At 32.8% G+C, this 13,643-nt stretch overlaps 1 protein-coding gene across 3 annotated transcripts; it reads left to right on the top strand.

The window, feature by feature from the left end:
• Positions 1–2,517: 2,517 nt before the first annotated feature.
• Positions 2,518–12,538, top strand: LOC142350360 (alpha-(1,3)-fucosyltransferase C-like). 3 transcript variants are annotated; one of them, XM_075402199.1, is made up of 4 exons: positions 2,518–2,636; positions 4,880–4,999; positions 8,211–8,497; positions 11,544–12,538. In XM_075402199.1, the coding sequence occupies exons 3-4, from the start codon at positions 8,472–8,474 to the stop codon at positions 12,436–12,438; spliced, it is 921 nt and encodes a 306-aa protein (XP_075258314.1). In that variant the 5' UTR covers positions 2,518–2,636; positions 4,880–4,999; positions 8,211–8,471; the 3' UTR covers positions 12,439–12,538. The 3 variants fall into 3 exon arrangements, with proteins under 3 accessions (XP_075258314.1, XP_075258315.1, XP_075258312.1); XM_075402200.1 differs by having other exon boundaries at positions 2,551–2,636; positions 4,885–4,999; XM_075402197.1 differs by having other exon boundaries at positions 2,551–2,636; positions 4,841–4,999.
• The last annotated feature ends 1,105 nt before the right edge of the window (positions 12,539–13,643 follow it).

The raw sequence follows: 13,643 nt of genomic DNA, 5'->3' as shown, positions 1-13,643 counted from the left end.
GGTTCGAATCCCAGCGGGGATCGTTTTTCGTTGTTTTTTTTTAAAAAAACGATCTTGTCCTACATAAAAATAACGACGAAATAACGATCAAAACGACGATTACCACGTAAGGGCTTTGATCGTTTTTGTCTAATGAAAACGATTAAAAAACGACAACTTCTTACAAGTGAAAAACAAAATTCCTCAACACGGGCCATTAGCAGCAGATGAAATAATCAGTAACAAAACTCTTAATTGAACAATTTTTAATGTGAAAACTTGAGATTCTTTTTCTGGCCTCTGTTGTAACTTTTAATTTGTAACGAATCATACAATTAGACCAATGATATTGAAGTGCAGTATCTGACTCTTTATCATTTTTATCATAATCCAATTTGAATATCTGACACTAATAATTTGGATGTTTTCCTTTTTCCTATGTTTAAGAGGTGCCTTAAGAGTTTTTTGCACTGCGCTGATTACGAATCGAGAACTGTGGATACTCTCCTGAAAGAGCAACTAGATACCAATGAAATACTTTTAGTTAAAATTAAGTTTTTGACTAAAAAATGGCGCTACTTGTTTGGCTTATCTCAGCAAAGATTCATCAGTTAACATTTTAAAAAGGTAGTGAAAACTTCGAACATAAAAAATTGTTTTCTAAGATTAACCATGAAACTAACAGTGAGAAAAAAATACTCAACTTTTACAGTTTGGGCTATATGTGACGCTAAGTATTCTGTTCAAGCTAATTCAAGATTTTATATGAAAACTGTAAATAAGAAACTGGTCATGCATAAAACAAACTGAAAGAATTATGAATATTGGCTGAATTGATCTGATCAACTTGTCCGAGTAGCTTCTCAGTTGAATTTCCATATCAGTAAGATATTTACTCTATTGATCTCAACTGCTAATTTCAAACAAAAAAAATAGTAGACGCAGGTGAAGATTTTTTTTTGAAAAGTAAATAATAATACTGCTACCTATTATTGCTTAAACGATCAAAACTAAAGCTGCTCCCCTTTTGTATGTGCCAATCAGAAGAACCAACAAAAAATCATTTTTTGCTTTTAAATTATTTTCAAAATCTCTCTAGAAACTTTTGACTTGACGCTTGCATGTTCGCAGATTTGTGATTTTCAGACTAAAAAGCATAAGTTTAGCCTGCGTGAATTCTATGACCTCAATATAATCATGATGAAGAAAAACTGCACATGAAGAAACTTAAACTATTCTGGAGATGCAGTATTGTTACTCTTGTAATGCGCTTAATTTTTCTGTTCGGGGTCTTTCCTGTCTTATAGTTTTGGACATATTCACAGTTCATTGTTGCATCTTTTCAAAGCTGCATTATTATTAACAAAGTTACGGAGAGATTAAGGCTATTTATAGTTCGTTGTTTGAGTCTTTTGAATTTTTGCTTTCGTTTTTTTTTATTTAAACGGATTTTTAAATCTGACGTTACATAGGTCAGAGGCCAGTACTCTGCAGAGATAAAGGACGTAGAAGTGTACACTTACAATTATGCCAGTGAATATGCCTGTGGTGTGATTCACAATCAGTGCTAAAACAGGGTAAAAAACAGTGTAATTTAGTCTGACAATCGGAACCGAAACGGCTTTAAAAAGAGAATGGTTTTAGGCTGAAAACTTTATACAATACTGTTAATTAGGCAGATAATGTATGAAAAAAGTTACGAGCAGATCAAAATCAGGATAAAATGAGTATTTCAATTTTACCGTCAAAAAGAAACTGTTTAGTGTTCATTTTTACATGAACAGAATCCATAGAAATGTAAAATAGTCTATATACAGGTTCTGGATTTAAAATTGTTCTGCAATGCTCTGGGTGCTCAGCTTGGGGTATTGATAGAGTGTTGGAGGGTAAAAAAAGGAATAGAAAAGTAAGCCCTGCAGTTTGTTATTCTTAAGCCTTAGTTAGTAATACAAGTGATTTTTAAGAATATTTTTAGAAATTCTTTTATTTCTGCTCAAATGCTACCTTTATATGTATCGCGGAAAATTGTGACAAATTCATGCGAAATGTTCCCCATAAAACATGATTTGCGGGCGATGTTTGACGAAATCATTTCTCGTGATCGAATTTTGACCAAAACTATTTTTCAGAAATGTAGGACAACTAACTAACGTTTCTCCGGAAACAAAAACATTTTTAAATTGTGTTTAGATTCAGATTTTCATTTTTGTGAAGATTTTTGCGCCCAAAATCCCGTGCGGTAACAACCATATGTTCTGAATTTTTATCTCAGTTTGTATGAAAAATATAAGGCATTCATTTTTTTTTTGATTTTTCGATAGATAGGCATTAGAATTCGTAGTTCATTTGGCGATTGTCTTTGAATCGTTATGTAAGTTCAAATTTTCTAGTTTTGTGACTATTGTAAATGTCAGATAAGTGTTTAATGTTATTCACAACGTATTTGTCTTATATACTTTTAAAACATTTTCATCATCATTGAATTACTGCACCGCCGTGTATATGCACGTTGGTTTAGATGCTTTTAGATCTGAATAGATTTAAGAAAGTTTATATACTTTGATTTTGTACTATTTAGTCATTCTGCTTAACTGCCATTGATTAAACTTTCGTGGCACGTTGTATGCACATTTTAGCGCGTGTTTGAGATTAGAATGGTGTGGCGCTTTTTATCTTTACCCGTAAGTAGGGGGTGGGGGCGTAAAAGAGCATTTTTTTTTACCAAAATGTTAATTTGCAAAAATGTAAAAAAAACAAATGGGAAAAAGTTCAATTTTCTTGCTTTTTTGTAAAACTTACTTCAAATAACAGACGGGGTAGCCGACCACTAATTAAGAGTTCAAATGAACACATACATCCCCTGACATTCTAAAATGTTCACTTTACTCACTCTTATTAAGTGATCACAAATTAAAAATGATTTTGTTTTAATCTGTCAACATGACAATAACCCAAAAAAAACATTTAATTTTTAAATATCCTGCAAAATACGGATTAGCTTCCGCATTTCTATCCGTTCTAAACGGTACTTATATTAAAAATGATGATATACTGTCAGAAAGAACATACATGATGACACAAGATTTGGAATTTTCTTGAAAAATTCAAATTAGAAAAAATTAGTTATGCACAGCTTGTCTATTACTGAGCAAAATATAAACGCATGATGAAAAGATCCGATATTTTTATAATGGGTTTTTTAATAAAACAAATGCAAATTTGACTTTCATGGTCTTTCATGGAACCATGAATAATTCTGGTTTTAGATATGTTCTCATGGTACCGTGAATTTTCTTTTTTTTAAGTGCCTTGATGAGTATTTTCGCCATTCAAAAGTGCAATGATGCTTTTTTTTCGATGAATTTTGATTTGGTTATTATCAATTTTGATGTTGTTATTATTGCTATATGGTTGCCAAGATAGCACAAACTCCATATATAGGTTGATATGGTTGCCAATAAACGTTTATGGTGGTCAACTGTATTAAAAACAATAAAAAGTCTGACTTTATTTTTCTACTTTTCTGCCCTAGTCGATTCAAAATGTTAATCTTACAAGAATTTTCCCATTTCAGTGTAATTGGAGTCAGTGAAAAATCTTTCTATAAGAGAGAAAAATTTTGTACAAAATAGAAGACACCAAATTGGAATTATGAAGTCGTTTTCTGGAAACCAGTCTTTTAAATGCGCTATCCCTAGTAATGCACAAATGAAACAGTCTGTCTAACTACTAATAATTGTGCCACTGATACTACTTCAGCTACACTCCAGAGTTTTTGATGAAAACGCGGGTTAGAAATTTTTGAGAGAATGGTTGTTTTAAGGCGTCTTCCTAGCAACATCATTGAAAGATTCAATAAGGCAGGTTCCTCGATGTTGTTCTTGAATGTCAAGATTTTGCAAGATGATGTTAGTCTTGAAAGCTTCTTCCAAGGCCTTGCAAGGCTAACATCTTCTTGCAGGATCTTGCATGATTAACATCCTCTCGCTAGATTTTGCAATATTATTTTTGCAAGAATCTTACAAGATCTTGCAAGAAAAACATCCTGTCTCGCCTAGGGTAGCGTCTACTGGAACCAAATTTCGCAAGTATAATTCCTCAGTTTTGCAACCACCTTTCATTTTTCCTATCTTAACATAATGTATGTGTGAAGCGTACACACAAATATCGATTATGAAAAGGTGGCGCCCTAAATGGATTTTTTTGTCTGTGTTTTACACTTTGAATTGCACTCCACAAAAAACTCTGCGGCAAATTAATTTCAGTATATTCCATCATTTTAGTAATCTTAAAACAATAGGCGTTAAAAACATCAAAGCATTTTCTAATTCCCATAGGGAACAACAAATACGCTATCCAGACGTACAGTTAATAAACATAAAGGATTTACAAAACGCTAAATTTGCAACAGCATCAAATCAGAACTCATAGTTTTCGATCCTAGGGCACCATAAAAAACCGATTTTTTTTGTTTTTAGTGAGTTTTAGTGATAAAAACCGTTTAATCTAAACTTCATATTACATGGCTCGCACAAGAATCCTTTCACAGTATGATGAAATCGACTTTGTCCATAAAGAACTATCAGGATAAAAGGGCTTCAAAATTTAAATAGGAAGATTTTACAGTAAGTGAAACAGACAATAATGATGTTACTGGTAAACAGATACCAAGAAATTGAACTTTATTTGCTTTCTCAGCGTCTTTTTTTCCCCGAAAATTTACGCTTGTGCACGTCTTTTCAAGTAGAAACCCTCATTGTTCAGAACTTCTTCAACAAATTTTCAAGCAAATAACTGCTCCAAAAATAGGTTCCGAGTTTACATCTGAATCATGGCATCAATGAAAAGCCGCTTATTAAAGTGCCACACCTTTTCATTTATTTCTGACCTAACATGTTAGGAAAGTTGCGAAGTTTACGAGTACTCCTGCATCGTTGCAATATGCGATACAATTTGTTGAAGATTATTTCCCTATCAATTGCTCTCTACAGTTGCATCATTCTACTTCAGAGACTAAACCGTAAGTAGACTGATATTTTGTACTCTTAAAACCACAATCCCACTTTAAAAAAATAATAATTAAGTTCATTTCGATATTTTCTCAACAAGCGTACAAATATGTATTATTATAATTTAAAACACATTGGTTTTAATTGACTGATTAAGTTAATTAATTGACAATGCTTTGCTTTGACTCGCACAAAAATTTCTGGTTAAAACTCTTTGGTTCGTTTTTTAGCTGAAAACTAAAGTTATTGTGAAAGTTAATGTAAAACATAGGGAAGCATCACATGAGTTTTGCATCAAGGCCCCAATATGAAAAATTTGTGTTTGAAAGAAGTTGGCAGCTGGCCTTGGTGAAGTGAAACCAATTTTTGTAAATTTTGTAAATTTGAATCAACAAGGATAATACACAATTTTTTATTCCTTTGAAGTTTGATTGTACTTGGCGTACTTCAACGCTAATGGCTCGGTAATGTGCGTACGCATATAATGTTCCGACCCCGCTCATCCGCATTTTCAGCTTATTTGACAACCATATGAGGAAGTGATCGAAAATTTTCAAAAATACAAGTATTTTTCGAAGAAACAGATATGTGAATGAAAAACGACACAAATTGTTGAGTGGAATAAAAAAAATTTGCTTCAGAGGGCCGAGGATTTTTGCCATTAGTGAGAATACGAGACATAACAAAAAACAAAATCGAACAACAAACATTAATAGTATCCAAAACTCGATTTCTCTTTGTAGAAAAATTTTGTAGCCAAGTCTAAAGAGTGTGAAAATAAACCTAAACTAAACAAGTGTTCATCACTCGAAAAAAAGGGAACCAGTTTTTTATGAAAATTAGTAACAACAAGACAAAAAGCAAAAAAAAATGGCTAAATTGAAAATTAGGCTCATTTTTTTAAACATTTGTTCCAAAGTAATGAAACTCTTTAAATATGAAATGAAGTCATGAAAAACGATGTAATGAAATAATTTGTAACTCTAAAACATAAGACTTTATGCCGTGTCATTTTCAGATTTTTTTCATACGACCAAAAAAAACTACAAAAAAGTAGTTTAAATTATAACATTCTCCCTATGAATAAGAAGTGTTTGGTTCCGCGTTTTCTTAACGCCAATAAAGTGATATGTAAAACCATTCAGTAATGAGACTAGGTAACAGGTAGAGAAGAAAAAGCAATGTTAAAAACAACGTTTTTTTTCGGCAACAATTAAAATAAAGGTGATGAAAATCATTAACTATAAATTTCAATAAAAAAATAAGATTGTTCATTCATCTTAACGAGGCCACTGAGACCTTTTTTGATCAGAATAAGTCGTGCGTTTACTAAACAAAACGTCAAATACAGAAAAAGAAGAAACGAAACCAAAAAAAATTCTTTTCGAAAAAGCAGCGTCGAAGCCGTTAACACCATATTGAATTCTCCTAAAATTCTGATATATTCAATTTCGCCTTTTTTTCTATGCCAGAAACGTGATATGTGACTTGTAATTAATTAGACAATGCAACAAATAGACAACAAAAGAAACAAGATGACAAACAGAACATTCTTTTATATTTCCTGAAGAAACTATATTTAAGACTATGAAAGCCATCAGTTAGCAACTAAAATCAGTAAACTGGCTCATCTGTTCCTCCATAACAATCCATTGAGACCTGTTATTATTCACAAATTCCATACGACTACAAGAAGGAATTATTCACAAAATTTCAAACATCGAATACTTCCTTTAATATACGAAAATCAAAAAAGTTTAATTCACGGGCTTTCTAATGCTACCTGTCTCAACTCTCTTCATATTTATTGGCCAAAATCGATTGAACAAAAAAACAATTGAGTATGTAGCTTCCCATCCCCCCACTAAAGTGGGTCGGAAAAAATTATTTGCTTCTTAATGTTGATTTTGCATAATCAAGCATTGAAGTTAGCATTGATCATCGGTTTGCTTATCTCGAAAATGCGACTACGAACGGGGGGATTGGGAGGTGTAACAATTGTTGGGTGAACAAACTTGGAGTAAAACTCTTCGCACCTAGAAACTTTTATCTTCTCATTTTTATCCAAAACTAAACGTTCTCCAAGGGATTCAACGCAATCAGTGACTGGTAGGTAGGTGTTCAAGATACTTGGTGTTCAAGTCCAATTCATACCAAATACAGATCAGGAACATCATAAATTTAGAACAGGTCACAATCATGGCGGAGATCATTGGTTCAAACCTCATTGACATATGTCTATGATTTCAAACTATTTAAGATTACCACTTAGAATCGCTACATTTACCTCAGGTTTAAATGATAGACGCCTGGAAACGTCAGAATTATGTATGGTCGAAATTTGATTAAAAATGGCTTGCGAAGGCTTACATTATGTAAGATCAACTCTTCGAAATGCAAAAAGTTTAAAAGATAATCGATAGGCAGCTGCTAATCACTGCTTATCTTGCATATTCTTGCCGATGTTCTCGACCCGTATCACGCCCGCACTCTTTCATCAATCTTTTGGAAGAGTTTTTGCGTACGGCTTCGTGCATTCGTATTCAGAACTTCGTGCGTTCACCAAAATTTGGTGCGTTCAACAGATTTCAGCTTTCACGTTCAGACTTTCGTGGCTTCAAGTCAAGTCTTTCGTGCTTTTATGAGATTTTAAAGCATACACCCATTTTTGTGCGCTTTTCAGACTTTCATGCGTTTATGTTGAGAATTTTGTGCGTTCAGTATTATACATACTGAAATAACTATAATTATTTGCCTGAAAATAGTAAAGTTTACTGATTTCGTATTTGTTTTAACGGGTTTTAACAAAACTCTCCAAAAATATATGAAAAAACGGGAATTTTTGGTTAAATCTGATGTGCTAAGACCTGTAAAAATTGAATTTAATTGTTTCAACTACAAAACTTTGGTTTTCTGCCTTGAAGTTTGCAATCTGACGGGGTACTCTTAAGTAAGAGAGCTGTAACTCATCTGCTAGTGTTTACTGTTTTACCAAGACTGTAAAAAGCAGAGCGCTTGTGTCCGAAAATTTTAAAACAAAAAAATAGCGCGTCCATTCTCAGACTTTCATGTGTTAATGTTTAGACTTTCTTGCGTTTTTTAAATATTTAAATACTTTGTAATTTTGAACCTTCGTTCCTTCATCGTCGGTCTGGACATACTTTATTCCGTCTGGGACCTGAACTTCTGGTTGCAGTCAAGTAGTTTGAACTTTGTTTTTAGAAACAGAAACAATATACGAATCTGTTACGTCATCGAGCTTCCTGTCTCTTTTTGGTACAGACAAACTGCATCAACCAAAATTAGAAAACGGTCACGTTAATATCAATGTATTGGTGTATACATTTAGCAGAATGTTCAAAGACGGACTGAGAGATTTGATGTTTGAAGGCAACTTGATAAACGAATGCAATCTTCAGTTCGATTGTATCTTCAAACAGAAATTTAACCATAGAATAACCAGCAGGTTGTTCTACTCCATGGATGCGGTGGTTGTTGGCAACGAAGCTGTGCGTCACTTAAGGAAATTGTTTCCCATCATAATAATAGGGTATATCAAAGTGCAGAATTGGCTTTTTTACCTTAGTTTGAACAGTGACAAATTTGAAATTGTTTATTGCAAAATTGTATATAGTTGAATTAACTTTTTAAGGAATTGCAAAAAATTGACTTTTTTAAGTTGTTTATCTTTAGAAGTTGGCACTGTGTGGTAATTTTCACCACATATATCTCTTACAAGGGCTACTTTACATATTTGAAAACTGAATTAGGCATCTCAGAAAATTGTAAGAAAAAGTGTCTGGACAAAGTACCCAATGTCAAAATAGCAATCAGAAAAAATTCCCAAAAAAATCAATATGTAATTGTATTGTTTAAACTAACAAAAGATTGCAAAGTAATTCAATTATAACCTTAAGAAGTAGTTTGCAATTATTTACAAACCTTTCATTATCGACCACAAAAATTGAGAATTAATGCACATTAAAAATTAGTTTTGAACTTGCTCAATGATTGGTTGCCTAACTCTGTGTGGGTGGCGAATGTATGATGTATAATTTTATGTCATGTATGCTACAGAACTAACGTCTCGGCAATAAACGGTCAATCGGCCACAAAAATTATTTGGACACCCCTGATGGATAAAAACTATGAACCTAAAAGTATTGTGCTAAAAGTTTTATTCGACGATTGAAATTCAAAAAGTGATAGAAGTTAACAATTTACATAAATATTATTAGAAAATCCTTAGACATCAAAGATTACCCGTACCTACAGTTCAGTGACAATCAGTACTGATTCAGAACATTTTCAGAGAAAATTTAAGTTTTAGTACTGATTCAGAAAGATTTCAGAACCAACTGTGAATTGATTTCTGAATTCCTCTGAATCAGAGCAAAATTCAGAGAAAGTATTCTGTATTCTTCTGAATCAGATGATAATTCTGAAGAAATCACTGATTTAGCTCTGAATCAGACAAATTCAGTGCAAAATGTGACCTGAATTAGACTCCAGTACTGAATTCGGCTGAGAGTTAGGTACGGGTAAACTTAAAACTAAGACTAAATGATTAGCTGAACTTCATTTTTCTCAAAACTATTTGAACTACGCTACGTCAATTATTTTTCGGTTGATACATATTAACTCAAATTTACAACGTGTTTAAAATACATTATATAATAGTCATCCTCTTGCGTTAGCTTCTCTGATAGCAAAAGTTACCTTACCGGTGTTACTCGTTAAACCAAATTCTAACCGCACGACAAATTGACCTTTCATCCTCTGTTTTTCTAAACAAAAATTAATCGGGTAACTTTATAGCACTTTTTAAAAAACAATTTAGGAGTACAGAAATAATAATAAAATTTTGCAAAAGAACAATTATCCCGTAAGCGCAAATGTCATATATCGCTATTACGACATTTAGCATAGTCATTGAAAACAATATTGCAATGACTTTTGAGTATTTCGTAAAGCTCAATGCAAATATGTAGAAGATCTTTCAAATGTTTTAACTAATCTTTGGTGATCAAAAAAATTGGACTGGTTTTAAAGGGGATCAAACACAATGATATACAAATGGGGCATGACAATGACAAATAAGATATATTTTGCAAAAATATCGTTGTAAATAATTTTGATGTAAATGTTGTGAATTGCTGCGTTGTGAATTGTTGAAAAAAATCTATAAGTTCTTTTCAACTTACGGTAAGCTACTATATGACAAACAATTTTTTGCCCCATTTCTCCCCTGAGAGCATGAGGCAAGGTCTAATTACCTGCTCTAAAACGAAGCCTTTATGCCAATAAAAACAAAAAAGAATTTTAAATTGATACCAATCTTTATACGTCGCCTTGAGGGACTTTCATGCATTGGTAGCAAAAAGTTTTTACCTCACAAATTGTTCTTATTACCTTGTAAAAAAATGCATGTCCCAAAAAACATCTAACCGAACAAAACTGAACAGAGTTCATTGTGGTGCATAGGTTACGTTTTGTTACATTGTTTGGACAGTGATTGCGGTTTCCAAATTCTGTGTGAACGATAAATTTTTCGAAATAATATGAGCCTTATTAAATATAAATAAAATTAATTAGAACTTCTTTCTGTTAGCAAAAATTAGTTTTTAGAGGCTCCGTTAGTTGTTTGTTGTACATCATCTTTTCTTCAATAAGGATAAATATAAACCACATTTTTGGCCGGAACTTCAAAACAATACGGAATAGATTTTAATTCTTGTTGTCTGTTTGTGTACAATGCTTCAATTGGAGATCAAATCGCCAATGTTTCTGGCATACCTTGAAGAAGATCGAGATTTCTGATTCACGTTTCACGTTTTATATACATTTTAATTCACTTCCAGTTAATTACATTAATAACAACAGCTTGTTCATTTTGCAAATCTATATTTTTCTTTTTTTCTCATTATAATATATTCTAAAAGACAGCACAGGCGCAATCGCGGTCACGAGGCGTCCTTCTGTCTGAATTACTAAAACAGCCCGTACCCAACTCCCAGCCGAATTCAGTACTGATTCAGAGTCTATTTCAGGTCACATTTTGCTCTGAATTTGTCTGATTCAGAGCAAATTCAGTGAGTCATTCTGATTTACCTTCTGATTCAGAGGAATACAGAATATTTTCTCTGAATTTTGCTCTGATTCAGAGAAATTCAGAAATCAATTCACAGTTGGTTCTGAAATCCTTCTGAATCAGTACTAAAACTTGAAATTTCTCTGAAGTTGTTCTGAATCAGTACTGATTGTCACTGAACTTAGGTACGGGAGAACAAATTTCGATTAACAAAATAATTGACTTCACACAATTTGGATAAGACAGTTGTTGAAAATCAATCTGTAAATCAAAATCTGGGGTGACAAACATCAAACGAACAATATTGAACGATATTGTCACACCGAAAACAATTAAATTTTTCATATTAATTCTGGTTATGATCAAATGTTTCGGTACAAAAGAGAGTGCAAGAAATCTTGAAGCGCAATTAGTAAAATTAGTAAATATTTATTCAGGAAACAGTTTCATCTGCAACATATTAGAGCGGATCTTGAAAAAATCGGCAGAAAAATAACGTTCAAAACAAGGACAAAGGATCAAATTTGGGTCGCATATTCTGAAGAAGCTTCAAAAGACGTTCGTGCAACTCGGACCTTCGAAAATGAGCCGATTCTTAACCAAATGTTTAACTGGACAATTTTTCAATCAAGAGACGCCACAATTCATAAAAAGTTCGTTCACATTTACAAGAAAAAAGGGGACGATTTCCATTCAAAACAGCCAGAAACGTTCCTTTTCAAAAACAAATCAAAAGATTTTTGTTGGATAGTTTCACATTGTGATCACCTGTTCTCTAGAAAGAGATTCGAAATAGCAAATTCGTTAAATAGTTATTTAACCAGCAAGGTCCATATATGGGGTAAAGCTGTCGAACTAGGCTGTGTGAATACAAGTTATAAAAATATTGTAGATCACGGAGAAAATAAAGGGGCGGGTGTTAGTTATTACGACACAGCTCAAAATTATATCAAGGATTGTAAATTCTATTTTGCGTTTGAGAATACGAACTGTTCCGATTACGTCACTGAAAAATTCATGAATGCAATTGAAGTTGGGGCGATACCTATTGTTAATGGGTGGTGGGACACGTATAGGGAGCTGCTGCCTGGGTCTTACATCCACGTGAACGAATTCGCGAATACGTCTCAATTAGCAGAATACTTAGAAAGTCTCCTGAAAGATGAAAAGAAGATGAAAAAGTACCATGAGTGGAGAAAGTTCTACAGGTATGGGCGCACAGGAGTGAAAGCTGCGTGTGAACTCTGTCACAAACTAGAGAAGCTAAAGTTAGCCCAAATAGCGGGCAATCAGTCAGATCCCGCTATCATAGAAAATATGGCAGAAAAATTCAAGACACTTCAAAATTGTTCACCTTAAGTCTTTTTATTTTGCTGATTATCCATCAATAATACGATATATTCCCGAGCCGAGGTTTCACCTTTAATCCACCCCTAATTGGTGGGAATTGTAATGCGTATTCCAGTCCTATTTATCGGGGGAAAAGAAATTAATAGTGTAATTTTGAAAATTTAAACTGTTTTTACACACTTTTCTCCACTCTTTTCACACTCTTTGCATAAAGTGTAATTTAGGGTGGAATGACAAAAAATGCACTCTTTTTTTCAGCATTATGCTACGTCTCAACTTTTTTTACTTTTACACACTTATTTAAGCGGAGAAATAGGGGACTTTTTTATACTTTTGGCACTCTTTTCCCGTTATTTTTGGGGAAAACCTTGGCCCTGGTGATGTATTTTGGAATTGTTTTAGAAATTTGTGCTAAATTGGTATCCAAACTGCCATCCAATTTGAAGTTTTGACCATAAAGGTAATTTTTATTTTAAGTTGTGAATTGTTCTCAACTAGCATGTAAAAAAACTAATAAAAAGAAAACAAAATTGACGTTACAATGCTCATTATGTTTCAATTTCCAGAACAAAATTTGATTTCAGGCAATGCAAAAGAATCAAATTTGAAGAGTGCCAGGACAAATTAAATTGATCTGCAAAATTTCAAAAATTCCACAAAACACTCTTTTGTTTTTAAGAACAACTTATAATTTATAGATTACAATAAAAACAAAAAAAAATTGTTTGACTTCAGCTTCCTAAATGACAAGGATGACATGGAAAATTAGGGTTGACTCTTTTTTCAGCAAACTTTTACTAGAAATGAGACGGAATGGCTTGGACCAGGTTGAAGTTCATTCGAGTAACCATTTTATATTTTGGAAAATACACCAAAAATTAAAGAAAATTTTTTGCATTAATCTGTGTGTGGGAACAAAACATGGCGGGCGACAGCATGGAATGCAAATTATTACTTACTTTTGTTGATTACTATACAAACGCTTGCTCTTTCTTCAATTTTTAGGTAGTTTGCAAGGTAACCCATTTCAGCTGCGATAATGAAACAGTTTTCGTAGCGCTTCAAACAAAGTATGACATACACACATACACAGGCACACACACACTTTTATATATATATATATATATATATATATATATATATATATACGAATATGAATATATATATATATATATATATATATATATATATAGTGTATATGTATATATACATAT

Source organism: Convolutriloba macropyga, chromosome 12 (genome assembly GCF_964194025.1).
Source record: "Convolutriloba macropyga chromosome 12, txConMacr16.3, whole genome shotgun sequence".
In the NCBI taxonomy this organism is placed as follows: Eukaryota; Metazoa; Xenacoelomorpha; order Acoela; family Convolutidae; genus Convolutriloba; species Convolutriloba macropyga.
The sequence above is the reverse complement of the archived record's forward strand: the minus strand, read 5'-3'. Positions and strand labels throughout refer to the sequence as shown.